At 40.0% G+C, this 24,896-nt stretch overlaps 1 protein-coding gene across 3 annotated transcripts in view; it reads left to right on the top strand.

Moving 5' to 3' along the window:
• PRKD1 (protein kinase D1) overlaps positions 1-24,676 on the top strand; it is a 102,831-nt gene extending 78,155 nt beyond the window's left edge. For all 3 annotated transcript variants that reach the window (XM_083611984.1, XM_083611982.1, XM_083611983.1), the window contains 13 exons: positions 1,680-1,757; positions 3,266-3,467; positions 4,073-4,196; positions 6,359-6,436; positions 11,444-11,723; positions 12,392-12,444; positions 13,409-13,481; positions 15,431-15,537; positions 16,693-16,854; positions 18,481-18,579; positions 21,030-21,297; positions 22,719-22,804; positions 23,673-24,676. In XM_083611984.1, the coding sequence (XP_083468110.1) occupies positions 1,680-1,757; positions 3,266-3,467; positions 4,073-4,196; positions 6,359-6,436; positions 11,444-11,723; positions 12,392-12,444; positions 13,409-13,481; positions 15,431-15,537; positions 16,693-16,854; positions 18,481-18,579; positions 21,030-21,297; positions 22,719-22,804; positions 23,673-23,891 (1,829 nt within the window). In that variant the 3' untranslated portion in view covers positions 23,892-24,676. The remainder of the gene's footprint in view (positions 1-1,679; positions 1,758-3,265; positions 3,468-4,072; positions 4,197-6,358; positions 6,437-11,443; positions 11,724-12,391; positions 12,445-13,408; positions 13,482-15,430; positions 15,538-16,692; positions 16,855-18,480; positions 18,580-21,029; positions 21,298-22,718; positions 22,805-23,672) is intronic.
• Positions 24,677-24,896: the final 220 nt, after the last annotated feature.

Here is a 24,896-nt window from a genome sequence, read left to right as displayed (position 1 = left end):
ATGAGAAAGTCCATTTCTGCCAGTTCCCTTCTGCGCTCTTCAGAAGAACTGTGTGGGACATGGAAGCATTAGACCACAACTTCTGGAAACCCTACTGTATCAATTATGACTTTAGAAATTTCACCATATATTGACCACAGACTCATCTGACATTGACTATAGCCACAGGAGGTAGAAAACAAGAATATTTTTTTAAAAAAATGAAAACATGAAGTTTTGAGCATTCATGCAGAATGGTGGATTGCACACAGCTTTGATAATACTGCTCTCATCATTAGTGGGCGTGACCTTTGGCAATCAAATCAGCTGCCAAAGTAAGGCTTCGGTTCACTGACCCATGAAGATAAAACAAAAATATACAGAAATATGCAAGGCTTCCATATACCTTCCTGGACCAAAACCTCCTAAGGAAAAGATGCTCTTCCTGAGAACCTTATTTACACAACATTCTGCTTTTTCTGTTTATATATAATCTGTGAGTAATGTGATTCTGCAGGGGTGCAGAAAAAGCACAGTATGTGGAATTTGGCAAAGAATGCAGCTCAGAATTTCAGCTTTAAGCTGTAAACAAACCCTCCATATTTTTTGGCCTTTATATCTGCAAAAATATGCTTGAAACTGAATGTGCAATGCCTATTGAGATCTCAGTAGTGGGCAGGCAGCTGCAGGCTCAGTAATAAAACCAGTGACTACTTGTCCCTTACCATAGCCAGGTAACCAGGACAAAGTACAGAAAGCATCTTCTAAAGACATATTTTTTTCCAAGGCTTTCCTAGACCCCCTAAGATTGGATGCTTTTATAATATCTGCTATTATGTGGCTTTTGTAATACTGTTTTACTGGTATTTATGTTGTATCTCTGTTTTTATGATACTCTTTTTTATTGCTTTTCTTTTGCATTTTTGGATACTGCTCAGAGGTATTTAAATGTTGAATCATGTAGAAATACTTTCAATTAAATGAATAGAAAGATGCAGACCACAGAGTTCAGATTTTTTGTGCAGATTTCCCCCCCCCCCCCTGGAGGTATAGATGTGGCTAAATGGCATTTTTGTTAAAATACGGCATCGTTTTTTTAAAAAAGTATTCAAATAAACATCCTGATGACTGACACCCTCCAACTACGTATATAGATTTATGGGAAAGTATGCTGTATTCTGGGGGAGGGGTGGGAGGGGGAAAAACCAATTGTTTTGATAATGTCATGCTTATTTCCTGTTTCTTGAAAATTATTATTAATAATAATATTTTTTTAAAAAAAGAAAGGAAGAAAAATGTCATTCTGTATACTGACTCATGTAAGATACAATGTCAAACCACATTTGGTGTTGTGTGAATAAGTCCTATCATTCAGCCGGAAAAGTAGGGTTTGCATTTGCCCTGCAACCTAGGATCAAACCATGTTTTGCAGTCCTGGTTCATGGGGAAAATGCAAACCAAACTTTGCAGAATTGGACGCAACGGAAGGGAAGTGGGGAATTGCAAGTGCAGGTTTTGTAAGCCTGAGGTCCACCCCACGCTTGTTTACGTTAGCACCAAAGCAGAGTTTGGAATTACGATTGAACCAAAAGAGACCATCTTACAATGATTTTTTTGTTATATGCTGCAATGTACAAATCTTGACACCTGTTGATGTCATGGTATCATTAGCTGAAATTATGCATCTTATCTTTAATTAGATTGCAGGTTCAACTGTCACAAACGCTGTGCACCCAAAGTGCCAAATAATTGCCTTGGGGAAGTGGCCATTAATGGAGGTAAGTTGCATTGAAGGCTGTAGCAATGCATGTTCTAAAAGCCTATTGCATAGAGAGAAGACACTTAGAAGTAGATGAGGGGTTATTTTTAAAGAAAAGTCATAGGTTGCATTATACACTTGTACACTAAAATATTAATTGAGAATGAGCTGTCAATATGATGCTTTAAAATGTGACAAAGTGAGCATATTTATTAGACTTCCTGAGTTATAAAGAATGGAAAACCAAGGCAGGTTAAGTTTGGAACATGTGAGTCTTCTACTTTATCTATGTACGTAAGTAGTTGCTTCTTTTATAAAGGCAGAGAAGGAGGGGCATATATCTGAATCTCATGTCAGACAATCTAGGAAGAGGAATACAATATTTCTTATATATAAATGTGTGACTGTGTTCTGTACAACTACAAAGAGAGGAGAAGGGGTGCCTCTTCCTACCCCCTTTCTGTTCTCCAGTGTCTGGTAACATTCCATCATGACAAAAAAGGTCCCACTGGCCCTTTGAAAATGTAGTTTTATACCTAGAGAAAACTTTAGGAATCCTAAAACTTGCCTCTTCTTTGAGATAAGTATTGCACGGCCCATAAAAGCTCATATCTGAGCCTCGGATAAGCAAGTTTCACCAGCATCTCTAGATGGGCATTTTGCTTGCATACATTTAGATTCATTTAGTGTTCTATCCCCAGTTGAAGTTCCCCAGAACCAATTGTGTACTCTTGCTCTCTGTGTAGGCAGTCCTTTCTGTGAAAGCAAGCTCTCATATGCCACTGTTAGAAAGAGAACCATTTCTCCTTGCCTTGGTGGAGGTTGTTATGCTTGCCAAATCCTTGTCTTAGGGAAGTGCCTCGCAGGAAACGGCAGAAGAGTGTTTGTCACCGAGGATTGTCATCCATCCAAGGATTACACAAATGTTTATTAAAAGTTCATTCCATAGGTGGGAAGCAAGATTGGTAGAATTATAAATAAGCAAGGATCATTGGGGAAAGACTCAACAATTTCCTCCTGGCACAAAACGTGTATCAGCAGATAGAAATGAAACTAGAGAACTGGCCCCATTCCACCAGTGTGATGTTATTTCTGGATAAAGCATAAAAGAAAATGCACTGGCACACTCAGCTGCAATGTTCTAGATTCACTCTTGATGCTTAGAAAAATGCTATTTTTAAGAAAGTTGAGGAGAAGTGTTTGAAGCCCATATTCCAGTATTACATACTGTAATTAATACAGTTTTGCATTTTCAACATTTTCTTCTGTGCTATTTGCTTTGCTTTGTGGGAATTTTTCTAAAGCTTTAGCTGTTAGTTAAAAGAAACTTCTCCATCCCATTCTGAATACACTAGACTTTTTTTTATTTTCAGTAGATTTCTCAAAGCTATTTTAGAATTAAAGTCTTGTTTGCTGGATATGCTCTTTTAGAAGCAGTATTCATATCTACGAGCTTAGTTTCATGCCAGAGTTAACACTGGATCTGTTTTTAAGGCTTTCACAATAACGTGGTCAAAATAATTCCAGATTTGCTTAGCCCGGGTGCTGAGTCTGATGTTGTCATGGAAGAGGGAAGTGATGACAACGACAGTGAAAGAAACAGTGGACTCTTGGATGAAATGGAGGAATCTGTGGGTCATGATGCTGAGATGGCAATCATGAACCAGAATGACAATGGAGAAATGCAGGATGCTGATCCTGACCAGGATGAGAGTAATAGGATGATCAGGTGAGTTTTTGCACAGCACCTAGTTGAACTTGTTTCCACTGTTACCCCTGCTAGCTATAACTGTCAATATATCACCCTAGGAGTAAGGTGATAGGTTTCACCTCTTTTGAAACTTAACATGGCACTAAAAATTTAGTGTCCTTCAAATATTAGTGTGTAAGAATAGATGTAGAAAAATGCAGATCTAAAAGTCCAACCCACACATTTGCACCCCTGTGTAATGCCCTTGTTGTGCCAGAATAATGCTACAGTTTGTAACCAGAGCCGTATATAAATTTTTATTGTTAATTTAGTATATTTATGTCAGCTGCTCTTCCTCCAAAATCCCTCGGAATGGCATACATGGAGTGTGGGAGGAGCTACCTGTTGCTTCATTTGCGTGTCATTTTGGTTGGCCCAGTAAAAGTATTGCTCTGATAGGACTTTTTTCTTATGGAATTTTTCTTACGGGCCAACAGTACTAGCCTTACTCTTTGTTTCTCTTGTTCTGTTTGTTCTCCTGGAGACATAGCCACAGAGAACAACAAATTAACATATCTCACCTTAGAAAGATTTGTTTTGCATGTTTATTAAAATCTATTGACTGGTGTGTGGTTTCTTTTAAGCCCTTCGACAAGCAACAATATTCCATTAATGAGAGTAGTGCAATCTATTAAACATACAAAAAGGAGAAGCAGCACAGTGATGAAAGAGGGGTGGATGGTTCACTACACAAGCAAAGACACTCTGGTAAGAAAGATGTTAAGCAAAAGAAGTCTCTGAACATCACTGATAAATTGTGACTCCCAAATGATTTTGGTGGTGCTTCCCTCATTCTCCTTGACAATCAAGGATTACTGCATGTGTACAGAATGCCTTGGGGCCCTCCAAAGACAGACCAAGGCCACAGAACAAAATCTTGAGCAGAGGTATGCTTGATCAACTTTATTTAAGAGCAAAAGAGTCTTTTAAAGAAAGAAAGTCAGTCATGTATGCTTGCTGTTTCAGACTGCAGAGTGGAAACTTTGAATGTGAACAGCTTGAAGTATGTTTTAAGGAAGATTTGCTACCTTTGTCAGGGCTAGATTAGACTTCAAAACAAACAGAAGGGTCGGATTTATCCCTGGCATGCTGTAGAATGTGAAGCACTTTGAAGGAAAACAAATCAAGATGTGGAAAACAGCTTTCATCTGACTATCTTTTTTGTCGTTGTTGTTGTTAGATAAAAAGGAAATCCATAGCTTTCATAGGGCACATTTAGAATTATAGCCCTGCGCAATGCCGTGCAGTGGTGCAATGCTGTAACATGAGGCACTTTGAGATAAGACTTTGGAGGAATGATACTGGCCAGTTTCCTTCATATCTGTTGGACCAGTTTTGTGTTATACCTTGGACAAAGCAACTATTTTTGTACCTTAAAATACCTTGGATTATGTTGCTCATGGAAATAGTCTTAAAAGCATCTTTTTCAGAACTATGGTCTATTCCCTAATTACATGGGAAACTGCCTTATAATACAGATTTACACAATTGGTCCATCAGGCTCAGTATTGTCCTGACCGTCGACTATGCTCCTTGGCTTATTGCCATGACATTATTGCCTCAGTTTATGCTGGCACAGGAAGAAGACACATCATGGCAGCAAACATTGGCCATATCTTCCAAGGCCCTGGGGCTGCATGAGAGGGACACAGACAAGACTGGTGCCTTTACAACTCAAGTAAAGTCAGATGGAGCCCTAAGGTGCTGTCACAGTGCAGGCCAGCTATTATGCATGAAGGAGGAAGGAGCATTTAGACTCCAACAAAGTCCTTTTTGCCCTCTTGATCATTCTATCTAACCTGTGATGCACTGGTTGATCACCTTTTTAGCAGAATGGGTACAAATGAAAGGAAGGCCTATACTGAATGGGCTTGCAGGCTCTCACTGTTCTGTTCTCAGTCAGCTTTGTAAGTATGCCAGTGTACAACAGAAGGAGAGAGATTCATACAAATTATCCAGCTTCCAATTAAACACAAACTTCCAATTACGTTTTCTTACCCACAACTTAACCTTAACTCTAGTTGAAACGTAATTGCCCATTTTTTACAACTACAACATAGCATGGGACGCGGGTGGCACTGTGGTCTAAACCACTGAGCCTAGGGCTTGCCAATTGGAAGGTCAGCGGTTTGAATCCCCATGACGGGGTGAGCTCCCGTTGCTCGGTCCCTGCTCCTGCCAACCTAGCAGATTAAAAGCACATCAAAGTGCAAGTAGATAAATAGGTACCGCTCTGGCGGGAAGGTAAACGGCATTTCCGTGCGCTGCTTTGGTTTTGCCACAAGCAACTTAGTCATGCTGGCCACATGACCTGGAAAAACTGCGGACAAACATCGGCTCCCTCAGCCAGTAAAGCGAGATGAGCGCCGCAACCCCAGAGTCGTCTGCGACTGGGCTTAACTGTCAGGGGTCCTTTACCTTTTACAACATAGCATAACTTCCATTACTGCCTGGTAAAGACATATATAGGTAATCTTAATGATCACTCAGGGTAATACCTGTTAGATTCAGTCTGTATATGGTCAATTAATGTAGAATGCTGTTGCTACTAGTAACATTCTGAAACTCATGTGAGGGCATGCTGTATGTAGATATTTCTGGGGGAAGCCAAGTATACATCTCTGATGAAACTTATGTAGAAGAAAATGCAGTCTTCAGGGAACAACAAGGGGAAAAAGGTTTTTTAAAATACCTATTACTTTTGGATAAGTTTAAAACAATACCGTTGAGAATTTCTCTGTATTGAAAATGAAATTGGTGTCTCTTTGTCATCCCTCACAATCTTCAAGTTGCATTATCTCATTTAATTTTATTTCATTGTTTCTTCAAATTTTCTTAAATTATTTTTGATTGTTTTTATTTCAACACAGAGGAAACGTCACTACTGGAGATTAGACAGCAAATGTATCACACTGTTTCAAAATGACACTGAAAGCAAATACTACAAGGTAAAATTGGGTTCTGGTTTTATAGAGTGTATTCCAGAATGCAGCTATGACTAAAGTTTATGTTGTGTTTGTTAATATTTCAAAGAGATGGATGAGCACCATACACCCACCCACACATGCACATCTGATTGAATTGGAAATCAGCTGAATAGTTTCCCAAAGATACAGACATACCGGGACATAGCTTGACTTGTGCCTAAACCAATCCAAATTCACCAGTGCCACCATGAATCAGCAGCTGATGGCGGTGGAGGAGGAGTGTTCACAGAGACACCAGAGAAAGATCTGTGGCTGGGGTCCTCTTTCCATCCTTGGGACCCCCTGGGAAACTTACCAAACCTACTGTTCCTGGAAAAATGCAGCTGATTTCTGAATAAGACACAGCCCTGGGTAGCCTGAGGAAGCTGCACCCATCTTGAGCCTGCTCCTAAAAGAGAAGCCTAGAGTGAGAGACTAGATTGATGTCAGCAGTTTCCAGCAGCCCTTTGTCAGATTTTTGGTGGGTGAGCTGTGAGTTTATTTGGGCCCAAGGAGGATGGGTGGAGTCCTGGGGTAGAGCTAGGAGGCTGAGAGGGGAGGCATGTTGATATCAGTTTGTATTTATTATAGTTTTCTATTTATGTAACATTTTTATATGTAGCGGTGTATTTTTGTAATATTTTAGCTGTCTGTTGCTTTATTTTCTTGAACACTGCTTAGGGTATATATGTACGTGTGCTTGTTTGTGTGTGCGCTTGTGCATGTGTGTAGATAGAGCCATATAGATCTAAATAAACCACTAACCTCTCCCATCCAGCCAGCCACTTTTCATCCTACCAGCACATCACATGCACACACACAGACACACACTCACTTTATTTAAAGCTCATTTCCCTGGCTGGTGAAAAGAGCTATACAGTGGTACCTGTGGTTAAGAACTTAATTCGTTCTGGAGGTCCGTTCTTCACCTGAAACTGTTCTTTTTTTTAAAAAATAATTTTTTATTGATTTTCCAACATATATTAAAACACAATACAACTGACAACACATAAACAAACAAGCATATAAACACGTATAATTTCATAACCTCTTTTTCTTAAACCTTGTTTCAACGACTTCCCCATACCTCCCTTTTCTGCATCCCTGTTTTAAACTTTTCCAGCAACCCCTAATTTCAATTACTTATAATTCACTTTCTTTAATCCTTTTTCTCTTACCCAATTATTTGTCACTGCAATTCTGTTTTACATTACCCATGACATTTTAGCACTCATTAATTTTACAACAGTTCTTAAGATAAACTTTAAATTTCTTCCAATCTTCTTCCACCGTCTCTTTCCCTTGGTCGCGGATTCTGCCAGTCATCTCAGCCAGTCCCATATAGTCTATCACCTTCGTCTGCCACTCTTCCAGCGTGGGTAGTTCTTGTGTCTTCCAATACTTTGCTAAAAGAACTCTTGCTGCTGTTGTAGCATACATAAAGAACGTCCTATCTTTCCTTGGCACCAATTGGCCCACCATGCCCAGGAGAAAGGCCTCTGGTTTCTTATGAAAGGTACACTTAAGTACCTTCTTAATTTCATTATAGATCATTTCCCAGAAGACCTTGATCCTTGGGCACGTCCACCAAAGGTGGTAGAAAGTACCTTCAGTTTCATTACATTTCCAGCATTTATTATTGGGCGTATGATAGATTTTTGCAAGCTTGACTGGGGTCATGTACCACCTATAAATCATTTTCATAATGTTCTCTCTTAAGGCATTACATGCCGTAAACTTTATACCGGTAGTCCATAACTGTTCCCAGTCAGCAAACATAATGTCATGACCAATGTCTTGTGCCCATTTAATCATAGCTGATTTAACCATCTCATCCTGTGTATTCCATTTCAACAGCAAGTTATACATTCTTGACAAATTCTTAGTATTGGGTTCCAACAATTCTGTTTCTAATTTTGATCTCTCCACCTGGAAGCCAATTTTCCTGTCCTGTTTGAAAACTTCATTTATCTGGTAATAATGAAGCCAGTCTCTTACTTTAGACTTCAATTTCTCATAGCTCTGCAATTTCACTTTTCCCTCCTCTTGTTCTATAATTTCCCAGTATTTTGGCCATTTAGATTCCATATTAAGTTTTTTCACTTCTTTAGCTTCCATTGGTGACAACCACCTAGGGGTTTTATTTTCCAACAAATCTTTATACCGAATCATTATATAGTGCCTTCCTAACAATATGGTTTTTGAAACCTTGGTGAATTTTAACCTTGTCATACCATATATATGCATGCCAGCCAAACCTATTATTGAACCCTTCCAGATCCAAAATGTCTGTGTTTTCAAGAAGCAGCCAGTTTTTCAGCCAGCAAAAAGCCGCTGATTCATAATACAATTTTAAGTCCGGCAGGGCAAACCCCCCTCTTTCTTTTGCATCAGTTAATATCTTAAATTTTATTCTGGGCTTTTTGCCCTGCCAGACAAATCTAGATATGTCTTTCTGCCACCTCTTGAAACAATCCATTTTATCCACAATCTGCAATGTTTGAAACAAAAACAACATTCTCGGCAAAACATTCATCTTAATAACAGCAATTCGGCCTAACAAGGAAAGTCTCAAATTTGACCATATTTCTAAATCTTTCTTAACTTCTGTCCAACATTTCTCATAATTGTCTTTAAATAAGTTCACATTCTTAGATGTCAAATTAATCCCCAGGTATTTCACTTTCTTTGCTACCATTAAACCAGTTTCACTATAAAACTTCTCTCTTTCAGCAACTGTTAGATTTTTATCCAATACTTTCGTTTTCTGTTTATTCAGCTTAAAACCTGCTACTTGACCAAATACTTGTATTAGCTCTAAAACTCTTTTCGTACTAGTGTCTGGCTCTTGTAAAGTTAATACTAGATCATCTGCAAACGCTCTCAATTTGTATTGTTTAGCTCCGACCTGAATCCCTTTAACCAGCTGGTCCCCTCTGATCATGTTTAATAAAACCTCCAAGACAGATATAAAAAGTAATGGGGATATTGGGCACCCCTGTCATGTCCCTTTTTCAATAGCAAATTCTTCAGTAACCACGTTATTTACAATCAGTTTTGCTTTTTGTTCAGAATAAATTGCACCTATACCATTCTCAAAACCTTGGCCTACCCCCATCCCTTCAAGATTCTTTTTCATAAAGCTCCAAGAGATATTGTCAAAGGCTTTCTCCGCGTCCACAAATATTAATACTGCCTTAGTATTAATATTGGCTTCTAATAATTCCATAATATCTATTATGTTTCTCACATTATCAGATAAATGTCTTCCTGGAAGAAAGCCCGCCTGGTCTTTATGAATCTCTCCCACCAAGACTCTTTTCAATCTTTTTGCCAAAATGTCTGCAAAAATGTTGTAATCCACATTAAGTAATGATATAGGGCGGTAGTTCTTAATCTGATTCTTCTCAGTCTCTGATTTTGGTATAAGTGTAATATACGCTTCTTTCCACGATTCGGGTGCCTTCTTCCCCTCTAAAATTTCATTACAGACCTCCTTCAACGGTTGTATGAGCCATTCTTTCAAAGCTTTGTAGTATCTGGAGGTCAGTCCATCTGGTCCTGGAGATTTTCCAAACACCTGAAACTGTTCTTAACCTGAGGTACCACTTTAGCTAATGGGGCCTCCCACTGCCACCACGCGATTTCTGTTCTCACCCTGAAGCAAAGTTCTTAACCTGAAGCACTATTTCTGGATTAGCAGAGTCTGTAACCTGAAGCGTCTGTAACCTGAGGTACCACTGTAGATAGAGAGAAGAGAGGCTACAGGACTGAAAACCATGGATGGGGGCTCACAGCCCACTAAGCTTCTCCTAAGGGTTTTCAATTAGAGTGGACTTTTGTCCTCACCCCATTCCCCTTAGCAGGTTGGGGAGTTACAGCCTTTTAGAGAGGAATTATTTTCCAAAGTGGATTTTAAAGCTTTTTCTTTTCTTTCAACTAGCATTATGTGATTCCCAAAGTTGATATTCAGGCCCAACCCAGAGGAATTTCTTAGGCATCTCTAATACTTAGCTACATTGTTAAGCTAATAGTTATTATTTAACTGTGCATCATGGTACAGTCATACCTCAGGTTGAAGTAGCTTCAGGTTGAGCGTTTTCAAGTTACGCTCCGCAGCGACCTGGAAGTAACAGAACGCGGTACTTCCAGGTTTCGCCGCTTGCGCATGCGCAGACGCTCAAAATGACGTCACACACATGTGCGGAAGCGGCAAATCACGACCCGCAGATGCGGGTTGCGTTCGCTTCAGGATGCGAACAGGGCTCCAGAACAGATCCCATTTGCATCCAGAGGTACCACTGTAATGTCAAAATGGCCTTCCCTGAGTGCAGCTGTTCCAGGCTCTAAACCTAAACCACCTCTGATTTATTTCATTGGTGTTTATTAAGGGAAATGACGAAAGAGACTCCTTAGCTTCTCTATTCAGCTGTTATCCCAGCAGCCAGGAAATCCATTCTAACATTTGTGCCAGGAATCTGATCAATGCCTAAGTACTAGCAGGATCCACAGGATTTATGGGGTTTGTGAAAGTGGTAGGAAGAAAAGTGGAGATGGGACAGGACTGCTTTTACTTGCAAACTAAAAATACTGACAAAGTTCACCCACGTCAGGCTCAAATGCAAAAATTATGGGTTTTAAAACCTGCAGATTCTTGTCTATCTTGGATCAGATTCCAATCCTGCCTTGGACCATGTTCTGAAAATGTTGCAGTTTTGCCCACAAAATCACTCCTTGCCACCTCTACCTCCTGAAACACTTTCCCCTTCCCTTCCCTGTCAAGCAGCCCTGAGGTCAGCAGATTTCCTCCTTTCACTTTCTCCTTCTCTGTCAACATCTTGTAATTGTCAGCCCAGGGAACCATCAGAAAAGCATGAATCCCAAAAGCTGGCGATGAGTCTCAGAAACTGTAATCAAGTAGGTGTTTGAAGTACTCTTTCTTCATGAGAAAGTGGTTTCAAAATTAATCGCCATTATCATTTTTCACAGGAAATTCCATTGTCTGAGATTTTATCTCTGGAACCTGCAAAAAACTTCAGTTTAATGCCACAGGAAGCTAACCCCCATTGCTTTGAAATAACCACAGCAAATGTAGTATACTACGTTGGGGAAAATGTGGAAAACCTGCCAAGCCCTCCAGCTAATAACAACGTTCTCACAAGTGGTTGTGGCCTAGATGTTGCAAGGATGTGGGAGATGGCAATCCAGCATGCCCTCATGCCTGTTATTCCCAAAGGGGCATCCACCGGTTCAGGACCAAGTCTACACCGTAAGCCAATTAATTTTCTACTTTAAAATAAGCCCCTGGATGAAACCATGTGGACTAGACCCTCTTTGTTGGCAGTATAATTATGTTGTGCAATTTTACTCGGACACTTTGGTGTATACATTATTCTAAGGTAAGCAGCTAGGGACATCAACCTTTCAATTATGCTGTTATTATCCAGCATGTGGTTTCCAAGGTGGTTTAACACGTACTCTGATGTCTGGATATCATGATGGTTATACAGATTAATTTTGCACAAGATCAGTGTAGGGGTGAATCCCATCCCTCAGTCCCCAGACCTTTGCAGGAGCTGTGAAAGGCTGTTGACATATTGCTGTGGAATCACAGATCAGGCAGTATTACTTCAGAACCAAAAATATTTCCTAATGGATGGTGTGCTTAGGTTCAGGAATGTTATACCTCTGCTATATAACAGCATCAATTTAATAATAACTGTATATCACATACATCATTATCCAGAAGGGGAGGCTCATTCTAGAAGAAGAGGTACCTTCCTCCAACACACCTCATCCCTGAGCCCACCACTGCCATAATACTGTGAGGGTCACGGTATTATGGCAGTGGGGCTTTCCTCTATCACGCTCAAGTGGTGGATTCATATCATTCTGTGCATTCACAGCAGAAGTAATTTCCATACATCTTCTTTCTAGGAAATATATCCATCAGTATCTCGGTGTCAAATTGCCAGGTCCAAGAAAATGTGGTAAGTTTTCTCAGTGTTTGTGACAGATGTGATAGAACTCAGCTTGCAAAGTCATCGATCTGTTTGGAAAACTTTGAGACGATGTGTAATTGGGCATTTTCTTTAGAGAAGGACAAAAAAGTAGCCATTGAAGAAATGATTTTTACACCAGCTTTGATTTTTGGTTTCCAGTTTTTTGAAAAAGGCCAAAATCTTGGGGGTCGATTGATATTCCTCTTTTGTAGCACCACAGTAAGATTGCATCAATGTGTAATCTGAGATTAGAACCATATGAAACGGTTGTATTATATTTTTCACTGAATTCCGGTTGCACAATCACAAGTGGGGAGAGTGCTGTTGTGTTTCACTCCTGTTTCGGGCTTCTGGTTGGCCTCTGTGAGAACAAGATGCTCAACTAGATTGGCCAGTGGGCTCTTATGTTAACCACACAAGTCCATTTACTTGGACTTAAGATGAAATCCCACCTTCCTTTTTGGAATTCATTTGATTCAGGGAACCTTCCAAATAACCTAGGGCCTACACTACACTCCATCATTGGAATGTGATGGAGTGTAGAGCACCTTTAGAAGAGTTGCTTCTCCCCACCTCACAGACTCATAAACCCAAAGTTTCTTCAGAGTGGGGAAGGAAGTATGCAGAGTTCTTAAATGCTACTGAACATGTCATGAGTATTTGGTAGCCGCTTCACTTCTGTCGATGCCTAGTAACTTTGAATGTACTGCGCATCTGCACAAACATTCAGGGTCCATTTATACACTTCAGGAAGGACCAAAGTCATTGCACATAATTCCAAAATGAAGCCAGACTCCAGATAGGTTCTGATGCGTTGCCTTGCCAGAACACGACTTCTGCCACCGAACTGCATTTTGAATGGAATTCAGCAGCATTTCTGTCCAATCGTTTTCTGAATTGACTTTATTTCCATACTCATCATGTTTAACATGCAACATCTTTGTTCTAACAGGATATCAGTACAGTATACCAAATCTTTCCAGATGAGGTGCTGGGATCAGGACAGTTTGGAATTGTTTATGGAGGTAAGACTGGCGTCCCACTGTCATACTTGGAGAAGATTGTCTGAAATCATTGGACAAAGTAGGCTCCAATCCTAATCCCACTAACCTGGGAGTAAGACCCATGGAATATGGTTAGGATGACTACTCAGGTGTGTCTGAAATTCTACACAAGCTCTATAACTTCATTAAAGTTTTCCAGATCATTGCAATTAAGATGGTGCCCGGCCTGTGGAACGCCCTCCCTTCAGATGTGAAGGAAATAAGTGACTATCTTCTCTTTAAAAGACATCTGAAGGCAGCCCTGTTTAGGGAAGTTTTTAATATTTAATGCTGTATTGTTTTTAACACTTGATTGGAAGCCACCCAGAGTGGCTGGGGAAACTCAGCCAGATGTGCGGGGTATAAATAAATAATAATAATTATTAGCTTTGCAAGAGGTTGACCAAGGTGGCGGCAAGAGGGCTGCAGAGCCAATCTGGCACTCCTGCCAATGCATTGCCCATGTAAACAGCAGGGCCACGGCTAAGTTCTTCAGTGAGGAACTGGCAACAAGTCTCTGCCAGTTTCAATTCGGTTGCTCATATGCGTGAACATCCCCAGTCCTATTCTCTTGTTTAGAAGCCATTGTAGGTCAACTCCCACTGGTTAGGATAGTAGTAGCAGCACTGATGGAAAAGTAATTTTTAACACACTGATAAAATTCCTCAACCTCTGAAAGAAGCAAATACAGCTACAACACAACATTGGTGAATTATATATATGTGTGTGTAATTGTAACATACAATTTAATACAAAATATGTATAATATATAAATAATAAAATAATATTAATGCACCATATAATTACAAGTACTTGGCAATCATTTTTAATGATTTTATGCAATTTTATACACATTTTTCACATTTTTTTAAAAAAAGAAGACAAGTTTAAAATTATTGGAAATTCCACATCAACGTAAAAAGTGAATATTTTATGTCGTCATTTGCCATGTAAAACTAAATTATATTAATTTAACCAGAATATATTTTGAGTTCCCAAGTCATGTCAGCACCCCTCATTTTGGGAATTTGAAAGTTGGAAAATTAAAACACACTATGTACACAGATGGATTTCTGGGAAAGGTGTCCTGTATTCTTCCAGACCAGGGGTCAGCAAACTTTTTCAGCAGGGGGCCGGTCCAATATCGCTCAGATCTTGTGGGGGGCCGGACTATATTTTTTGGAGGGGAAATGAACGAATTCCTATGCCCCACAAATAACCAAGTGATGCATTTTAAATAAAATGACACATTCTATTCATGTAAAAACACCAGACAGGCCCCACAAATAACCCAGAGATGCATTTTAAATAAAAGGACACATTCTACTCATGTAAAAACACGCTGATTCCTGGATCGTCCGCAGGCCGGATTGAGAAGGTGATTGCGTCAGATCTGGCCACCGGGCCTTAGGTTGCCTACCCATGTTCCAGACCTTTCCCTCCTATGACTTGATGGGAGTCCTGTGGACACAGGGTTCTTTGTACTATAAACAATGCCTATTTATTTAGTGGTGCTGGATTACATACCAAATTTATGGGCCAAACTAGATGTGAATGTCACACAAGCTTTGCATATTCCTTTTTATTAAAAGCAGGACTGAGGATGCATACTAATGCAGAAGACTAGGGTGGGGTAGGGGAGGGATAATGGGCTTTTCACCCTTTCCGCTTGCACATTTTTCTTCTTCTAAAATTGACCTCCCTGATTTTTACCTATAAGAGGAAATATACTGGTCCTTTTTTGCCTCGAAATCTGTCTTAACAATTTCATGAAATTAAAGAAAGACATCTGAATGGTTTAGAGCATTCTTGTCTCAGAGGATACCTTGACAGTTAGGTTTTGTATAAAACACACAAAAAATACTTGAGTTCTGGAAAGGTGACGCTTCTCAGAGCTGATCATGTTAATTGGCATATTTTTCATCTAACAGGAAAACATCGCAAAACAGGAAGAGATGTAGCAATTAAAATCATTGACAAACTGAGATTTCCAACTAAGCAAGAAAGCCAACTTCGTAATGAGGTTGCAATTTTACAGGTATCTTTTATTTAATTACCAATTATATCCTGTATGTATTTAATTTAGAGCAGGGCAATAAAACTCTTTGAGAACAGGTTTCGGCAGTAGGAATCTATGTACCTCATTAAGCATTGGAACTACAGATAAAGTTTTCAAGTGATGTCTCTTTCTAAAATAATGTGTAATCTGCATTAAATATAGGAACTTTGCACCAAAAATTTCAGCAGTTTGCTAATCTGCATAGTCAGAATTAAATTTGCTTTTGAGATAATCTAGCACAATTACCCAGTGGCTGTTACCAGATCCTGTTGTCTGTCTCTGCACATGTGGTAACAAAAATAAAGCATTGTCAGCCCAATTTCTTCTGCTATGAGTTGAATTAGGGCTGCATTCCTAAGTTTTGCTTCATATACCGTAAGCCTACAACTTACGCACATTTAACTTGTGTGCATTCAGGGTTACACACGTGGCAAAAATCTTTTAAGAAATTCAAATTGGGTGGAAAGTGGGTGAGATTCTGGGGGAAATTACTTTGGCATCCCACCCACCATTGAACCCATTGTATTTTGACTATACACGATTTTACCTTTAGGCTCTATCCCTGGAACATAACCCCCACGTAAGTTGCGGACTTACTGTATACTAATAGGGAACTCATTCTCTGAGTGCCAATCCACGAGGGGGGATATCAGCAGGTTGCTTCCAAACAAAAACCTAATGGAGAAACCTCCCAAAATCACTTAACAAGGACTGAGCACACTTGGTGGGCATGGACTGTTGATGATGCAAAGTTGATGCAAGGTTGCTATGCAAGGTATGGGATTGCTTTTAAGATCCAAGAGCAGAAAACTGGAAGCAACCTGAGGGTAACATGGCTCCATTCTGATACTCTGAAAGAAATCAATTTGAACAAGGTCTCATTTCCATATAGAAGTTTAAAACGTTATCAATGACAAAGCATATTTTTGACAGTTTCTAAGCACATTTTGGGCTGTCCTGTTAAGCTTTGCATAGCAAATCATTGGTGGCATAATTCTGGCTGTTTATACTTTTATGCTGGTGCCAAAGGGCTTGAAAAACGAATGGGTATGTAATTACCTAATGTTTCCTGAGCCTTGTCATTGGACCTAAACAAATCGGGCTCATTCAAATAGTGTTTTTCTTTGATCATAGAATCTGCATCACCTGGGGGTTGTCAATTTGGAATGCATGTTCGAGACACCAGAAAGAGTGTTTGTTGTTATGGAGAAGCTCCATGGAGACATGCTGGAGATGATCTTGTCAAGTGAAAAAGGGAGGTTGCCAGAGCGAATCACCAAGTTTTTAATTACACAGGTAAGAGCCCATTAAGCAGTGTCAAATGTTTTCTTTTTCTATGATATTCATGTCATAGCTCAGACAGCACAGCATGAGACTCTTAATCTCAGGGCTGTGAGTTTGAGCTCCATGTTGGGCAAAAGATTCCTGCACTGCAGGGGGTTGGACTAGATGACCCTTCTGGGGCCTTCCAACACTACAGATCTATGATTTTATACCCTTGAAATGGATAGCAGGTCACAATGTGGGTGAAGGTTTAAAGAGTGAGAGCTGTCCAGAGTGGGTAAAGTCTAATTAGGGTAACTTCCTTTTGCATTGCTAGTATGGCTTTATCAAGTTAACTGGGTGCTGTGCCTTTCTCTGTATCTTCTCTCTGATAAAGGCTAGCTGTCACGTTCTTGACTGTATTGTTCTGAGCTTAATGTACGATGGTAACTACAAATCATGACTTACAGTGCATCTCTCAGGTGTGGTACTTGGAAGTCTACGCCAAATCCTTCTTGCATGTTGGGGCTAGCATGTGGCCTGCATGTCTCTGATGGACCCATCTCCTCTCCATCTCTGACACAGGCAGGGGTGCTTAACCAAGTTAGCCAGCAAAGCATCTGGGAGACCATTCCTATGGGTTCAAAGAAGCTGTGCTAGTGCTCAGAACTTGGATGCCCAATAAGTGCCAGATATGACTGATGGCTACATTGCCTCAGTTTGTTCTATATATATATATATATATATATATATATATATATATATATATATATGGAATTCAGCCCCTAGTTCTGATTTAGATAGTGGCAAAGACCTCTTAGAATTAAGCTTATAGCTCACATAGGCAGCATTCTCTCCTCCCCCAACCACGAGATGACTCTGAGGGGTTGTGAATGCCTCCCAATTTTTTTCCCACTCCCCCATTTTCCATTAAAACTTTGCTCCCATTATAATAGATAGTAAGGTAAAGGTAAAGGGACCCCTGACCATTAGGTCCAGTCATGACCGACTCTGGGGTTGCGGCGCTCATCTCGCTTTATTGGCCGAGGGAGCCGGCGTACAGCATGACTAAGCTGCTTCTGGCGAACCAGAGCAGCCCACAGAAATGCCGTTTACATTCCCGCCAGAGCGGTACCTATTTATCTACTTGCACTTTTTGGGGTGCTTTCGAACTGCTAGGTTGGCAGGAGCAGGGACCGAGCAACGGGAGCTCACCCCGTCGCGGGGATTCGAACTGCTGACCTTCTGATCGGCAAGCCCTAGGCTCTGTGGTTTAACCCACAGCGCCACCCGCGTCCCTATAATAGATAGTACCAGCCTTTAAATTAAGTTGTCTGTACCCCAACTGCTGATCACTAAAGTTGGAGTACTTCCTCTAACGAATAAGAGCACAGCTGTACGTGCTGCTAAAAGAATGCTTTGTAATAATAGTAGGAAGTATTGCTACTTGAGGATGCCTTTAAAATTAAGTCCCTTGTGCTTTATATTCCTGTTTGTTTACACAGCTTGGAATAAGAGCATAAAATCGCATGAATTAAGCTGTTGTGCTTGAGCTTGCTTGCGCTTGCTACTTTTCATCTCGTCTCTGGGAAAAACATTGAAACAGAAGTAAATATTGAGCAAACGATGTTACAACAGGGCTGGTTTGTTTCTTTATAGATCCTGGTTGCTTTGAGACATCTTCATTTTAAAAACATTGTTCATTGTGATCTCAAACCTGAAAATGTATTGCTGGCATCTGCTGATCCTTTCCCACAGGCAAGTAGAAATAAATTCACATTGTACAGGTAACATACAGTTCCTTTAGATAAAGCCAAATGATTGTTGAATGCCACACCAATCTCTACGTGGCAAGAGACTCCAGGGGTCCAGCTATTTACCTGGGGTTTGGTTCCCTTGGAATGAGGGACAGCAGAGACAGTGTTGTCTTTAGGAAATATGGTTTATTTACACATGTGTACAAGCTGAGCCTGCAATGAAGGGACTCACAGCGTTAACACCCCAAAAGAATCTTGCTTCTCCCACAGCCATAGCCTTGGATTCCAGCCAAAAGCAGGCATGGCTCTGTCTCTCAGCTGCCCATCCGGCTGCTAGCTTCTAGCTCACACCCCTCTACTCTGGATTTTTCTTTCTAATTATCAGACAGTTGGGGGAGGGGGGCCACCCATTGTTGTCTGGCACAGAGCCACTTCCTTTGTTACCTTAGCAACCCATGCTTAGGGACCATTTCCAAGAAACTTGCCTGGCTATTGCAGCAGTTGGATCCTTGTTGGAACCAGGAATTAGAAGGGACTCGGGCAATATAGCCTACCTACCCCCTCAAACTCAAAATGTTATTATTACTAAGAGATTTGTGCTTTGTTCTTTTTCGGTTTGTTAAATAGTTGAAATGGCTTGATTTAGTCAAGCACTCACCTAATGCCTAACAAGTCCCTTTTACCTCTGCATATGCAAATTAATGAATCCACCCTGCAGTCTTAGCTGTCTATACACAGACCAGACCGCATGAAGATACCACTTGCTTCCACTTGGTACACTGGTACACAAATCTGCTGTAGTCAAGAGGAAAGTAGGAAACAGGTGTGTCCTTATTTTCAGCAGCCTCCCTAAGTCTCTAATCTCTCCCAATTGGTTGTTTTTTTTAAATGTGAAAAGAGTAGCAGAGATATCTCCCCCACCCCGCTCTCTCTTACACACACTATATCTGCAAGTGCCAAGAAGTTTTTGGGTGCACCCAGATGTGCGTAATTTCAACAATGAACCTGCTGTGGAAATGCATTTGCCCAAAAAAGATAAAATATGTTCTTACTGTGTATAGCCAAACCCTGCTATCACAGTTGCAAATGGCTGGCTTCCTTTGACATAATGATGTGTTCACTTCCTACTCCCTCTCTGGAGCAGTTTTTCAAGTTGGGGGGAAAAAATAAAATTGAAGGCCGTTTTTGTTTTTAAAGTCAAGGAACAGACATACAAGTAATCGGAGGTATTATCCTGTGCTTTATAACACTGTATAAGACAGGCAGTTTGCATGAAGCACAGAGGAAGGGGGAAGACAATCAACTGCACATCGATGCATCTGCCATTGATATTTCAAATGCAGCAGAAAGCTGGGCTCATCTTGCTGGGGAAACATGATATAACTCTTGGGTTTGTGGACATTTAGTACAACTACGTGACTCTGCATTTACTAGGGGTGTGCAATGGGTTTGTGTCAGAGCCAGATAACAAAGCTAATGAGGGTGATTTTGAGGTCTGCCCCTCTACCAGTTAGAAAGATGGTGTCAATAACACTGCCACTGTGTGAAATAAGGGCTCTCACAAAGCCCTGTGTTCCTCTGTCACCCTGTTTCTGTACTTCACTATATCTTGTTCCTTTATGTTTTCCTGTAAGTTTCTTTTGGTCTGTGTGCTTTGCAAGTATTGAGGCTGTCCAAAGTATTGCCTGTGGATCACTGAAGAGCTCAAAGTTGTTTTTTCTTAAAGTACAGCAGTGGGGGGATTTATTTATTTTTAAGTTAAAAGCTTCATCCTCTAGTTGTTTAAAGTAAGTAAGAAAGAGAAAGCCTCTCAAAAATGTGAAACTACTATGGATTATGGAGGAAAGTCAATCCCTTTCATTTCCCCCCATAAAAAGCCCCTGAACCTATTTGTCTACATTTTGGGGGGTGTTCCCGTGCTTGTAAATGTAATCCAGTTGGCTCAAAGTGGTGAAAAGTTATAGCTGCTTTTAGTTTTGGAATGAAGAACGCAGCTTCAGTTTACACAAAGCGACACAGAACCCAAAACATAAACTGAAACTGAAGGAGCACAGGGCGGCTTAGAAAGAGATTGGATTTTTATTTTTATTTTTTTAAAATGCAGTTACAAGGTGAATGTTGAGGCCCATACATTGGCTAGCACGCTTCCCTTACCCCCTTCTCTATTGTATCCCCAAACTGTAGGGACTGGTTCTGTCCTTTTTGAATACACTGCAAGGCACTATGGACTACGTATGGTTTTACTTTATAATAACGATAGGCCTTTTGGAAAGACTGTTGTCTGCTTGAAACATTCTTTGCTCAGTTATGTGGGGGAGAAACAGCTTTAGCACATGCTAAATTGACTTATAGATAGCACAAGCACCGTGTTGACTTGCACATTGTTTCTTTGAAAACATCGGAATAAAACAAAAAAATACAAATTTATTATAATGGCTTTATACCAAACAGGTGAAACTTTGCGACTTTGGTTTTGCACGGATCATTGGAGAGAAATCATTCAGACGTTCAGTTGTGGGTACGCCAGCCTATCTCGCTCCTGAAGTCCTGAGAAACAAAGGGTACAATAGATCATTAGATATGTGGTCTGTGGGGGTTATTATCTATGTCAGCCTTAGTGGCACGTTTCCATTCAATGAAGATGAGGACATTCATGATCAAATCCAGAATGCTGCTTTTATGTACCCACCGAACCCCTGGAAGGAAATCTCACATGAAGGTATTTTTTTTTTTAATTCTAGTACATACATATTTGAGAAGAATCAAAATATTTACTTATTTTTTATAGAAAATATAGATTTCATCTTTTCACACTAGCTTCCCAAAGCAGCTAACCACCATTTTAAAAATGATCAGAAATACAATAAAAATATTCAATTAATTCCTCCTCAAGGTTGAAAGAAAAGAACCTTAGTGAATCATGTCCATCAACTTCAAGGGGTCGGGTCTGAGTAAGACATTCTGAGTATGACTAAAACTGAATACCACCCAGTAAAATCACTTTCTAAAACTCATTTGCTCATTTCTTTACTGTGTTTATATAGATGCTCAATAACAGGAGTTCTCTGGGTAGCTCTTAAAGCAATCAATCAATCAATCAATCAATCAATACCAATAAAATACATTGTGAAACAAGAAAAACCATGAAAATTAGAAAAGTGAAACCAAAAATTAGTCTGAGAGGCCCAAACCGTTAAACATAGATTGTTTAAAAGGTCTGAGTGAAAAGGTGAAGGAACTTGCTCGACTGTTTCATAATCAGGGTCCAGTTACTTAAATGGCCCTGTCCCTTACCCATCTTACTTTATATATGATCAAGCACTTAGAGAAGGGCCTCTGAGAAATATTGTAAGGGTCAAGTATGTACAATTGCAAAAGTGTGTGTGTATGCATGTGCGCGTGTATTTAAACCCAGCCGGGTGTAAGCTAAAAGCTAGAGAATATTGCAGCAGAGGAACAAAACAGAAGGGAAGGTCTCTGCAGTTTGACTCAGCCTCTCTGAGAAGAGAGTTCCTGAGCATGAATGCAGCCACTAAAAAGAACTCCCATATTATATTGGGAAGTCATATTATATTGGCAAGGAGAACCTCTCCTAGAGATCTTAATACACAGACAGGTTCATAATGGATAAGACAGTCTTTCAGGTAACCAGGTCCAAAGTTATCTAGGGCTTTTGAAGTAATAATGCATTATTCTTGGAGAGAAAGCTTTCGAAAATTGGAATGGAGATCTATTCACTTTATTGCTGCCTTGCATTTCCTCGCAATATCTTCAGTTTCATCTCTCCAAATGCATGGTAATATTATTTGTTATAAGGCAGAGAACAAAATGTACGATTGCTAGGCTACACTGACTAATGTTTTAACTCAGTACAAATCTGTTTACTATTTTCAGTGATGGACGCTTGATTAGCAAGTTTGGGTGTTGTGAACATTATAGTTGTGTGAGGTAGTAACTTGGGAAAAAGTTGTTTTCATTTATTTATTTAAAAAATCAAGCTAAATCAACCTGCATGGCTGTCATAAACAGATTTATTAGTTCTGTCTCGCAATTTATTAGTTCTGTCACTGCCTCTGAACCGTATGCGATTTCAAGAGGTATTTGAGAGTGATGTCTTCTGAAATTATGTTTTTTCTCCAGCTATTGATCTCATAAATAATTTGCTGCAAGTGAAAATGAGAAAGCGCTATAGTGTGGACAAGACGTTAAGCCACCCATGGCTACAGGTAATGCTGTAAATTTCATGCCTTTCACCTTGTTTGTAGTGAAGATAGACCAAATACAGACAAAAAGTTTACCACAGCCACTCCAAAACTTCAGCATCAATGAACCTCGATGAAGGCTAAATATTACAGTCCCATCTGGAGACTGTGGGAAAGTGTGCCCACTTTGCTAGGCGAGGCCCTGGGAGCCAGGCTGTAACATTAGAATGTTTTCCCTCCACAGGCATTTTGCATACAGTAGGGATCTGGAGCCTATAGCCCTCTAGATGCTGACTGACTACAACTCCCATCATCCCTGGCCACGTTTCCTATCATTAGTATACAGCATCTTTATGCTGGCCAGGGTCATAGCTCAATGGTTGACCACATGCTCAATCATCAGAGTTTTCCTCTGCTAATCTTGAAGCATAAGGAGTGTGTGTGGAGGAAACGGTTGGCTAGGTTTGCCCTGGTCACCCAAATAAATACTATTTTAAAAATTCCTGTTGTTTCTTGGTGCTGCTCTTGCTTTTTGTTTCCACGCTGTTGAGTTATTTTTGTCTATCTTGATTTATTGTCGTTTCTTTGTCTTGAAGGCAGAAAGGTGTGGTGAACATACTTTTGATAAATTATACATGCAAAATTTCGAGGAAAAGACCCCATTAACCTCTGGGCCTAGTTCTGGAACCTAGCTTTTCAGAAATACTTTCCAGTGAACCTAGACACGTTGATGTGTTCTCATATCCAACGGTTTCACAAAAGATGCTATGAAAGTAACATGTGTTGCGTCGCTTAAATGTTAACAGAATTATGGGGAAACAGGCATCCATAGTATTATCTGTAAGACTGCTTTTCAGATATTAATTTAAGCATATTGTTTTTCTCCCTACAGGATTACCAAACCTGGCTAGACTTGCGTGAGCTCGAATCTAAAATAGGCGAGCGTTATATCACCCATGAGAGTGATGATTCGCGGTGGGAACAGTATGCCAGAGAAAATGGCTTGCAGTATCCAACACACCTTATCAGCCCAAGTGCTAACCACAATGAAAACCCTGAGCCAGAAGAAGCAGAGATGAAAGCCCTCAGTGAGCGTGTCAGCATCCTTTAAATTGCAGCCCTTGTAATCTGTCAAAACACTGTGGAACTAATAAATACATACGGTCATGTTTAACATTTGCTTTGCAGAACTGCCATTATTTTCTGTCAGATGGGAACAAAGCTGTTACTCTGTTACCACCATTGATGTATGGGAGTTGCCAAGACAAATCAACAGAAGCATCCCCCCCCCCCATTTTGTGTGTTGTTGTGGATGATTCCTGTTGTACTCGGAGCATTCAAACCTGTTTCCACTGTGCCTTCTCAGACAAGTGTTTCTTCTTACTCATAACTTTGTGGGGTACCATGAAGCATTCGCAGGTGGATCTCTGGTTTTGTGTGCATCATGAAATTAGTATTGTACTTGTTTGCAAACTCTTGAAGAGTAGATTACTACTGCTGTTCTGTGAACAACTTTTAACGTTTTCAATGGGGTTGGGGATTTCTGTTTCTGGTTTTTGCTTTTTGCTGTGGAACAATATGTTGAGATACTGATGCAAGGAAGCATTTTTTTTAAAATGTAAAAGCAGCACACAGCATTGTAAATTTGCAGATGAGATGCCCTAGCATTTTGGACATTTATATGGATGCCCCCAACCAGTCATGGTGCAACCTCTCTTTAAGCCTAAATGCCTTAGTAATGTAAATTGCAGCCCCTGCTTGTTCTTATAACATGCTGCTGTAACATATACATTTAGAAGCTGGACAATATGTTGCCTTTGTGTATGTTTTGAATAAAATTCTGCTGAAAAATACTTTTTTAAAAAAATATATATTAAATTACTTTACCAGTCCAAAGACTTGTCAAGCTTGAGGTTCTGTCAAATAAGAATAAGTAATCCTTTTCCAAGCATTACATTACTGTGATTGTAAAGGTGTTTCACTCCCCAAAAATAGTTATTCGTTTATTTCCTTAATTTTATATTCTACCTTTCTTCCAAGGAGCTCAAGGCAGCATATTTATTTATTTATTTATTTTATTTCACAAAATTTATATAACACATGATTGTAATGAAAC

The sequence above is a fragment of the Podarcis filfolensis genome (assembly GCF_964270895.1).
Source record: "Podarcis filfolensis genome assembly, chromosome: 1".
Lineage (NCBI taxonomy): Eukaryota > Metazoa > Chordata > Lepidosauria > Squamata > Lacertidae > Podarcis > Podarcis filfolensis.
This window is presented reverse-complemented; position numbering and strand designations above follow the sequence as displayed.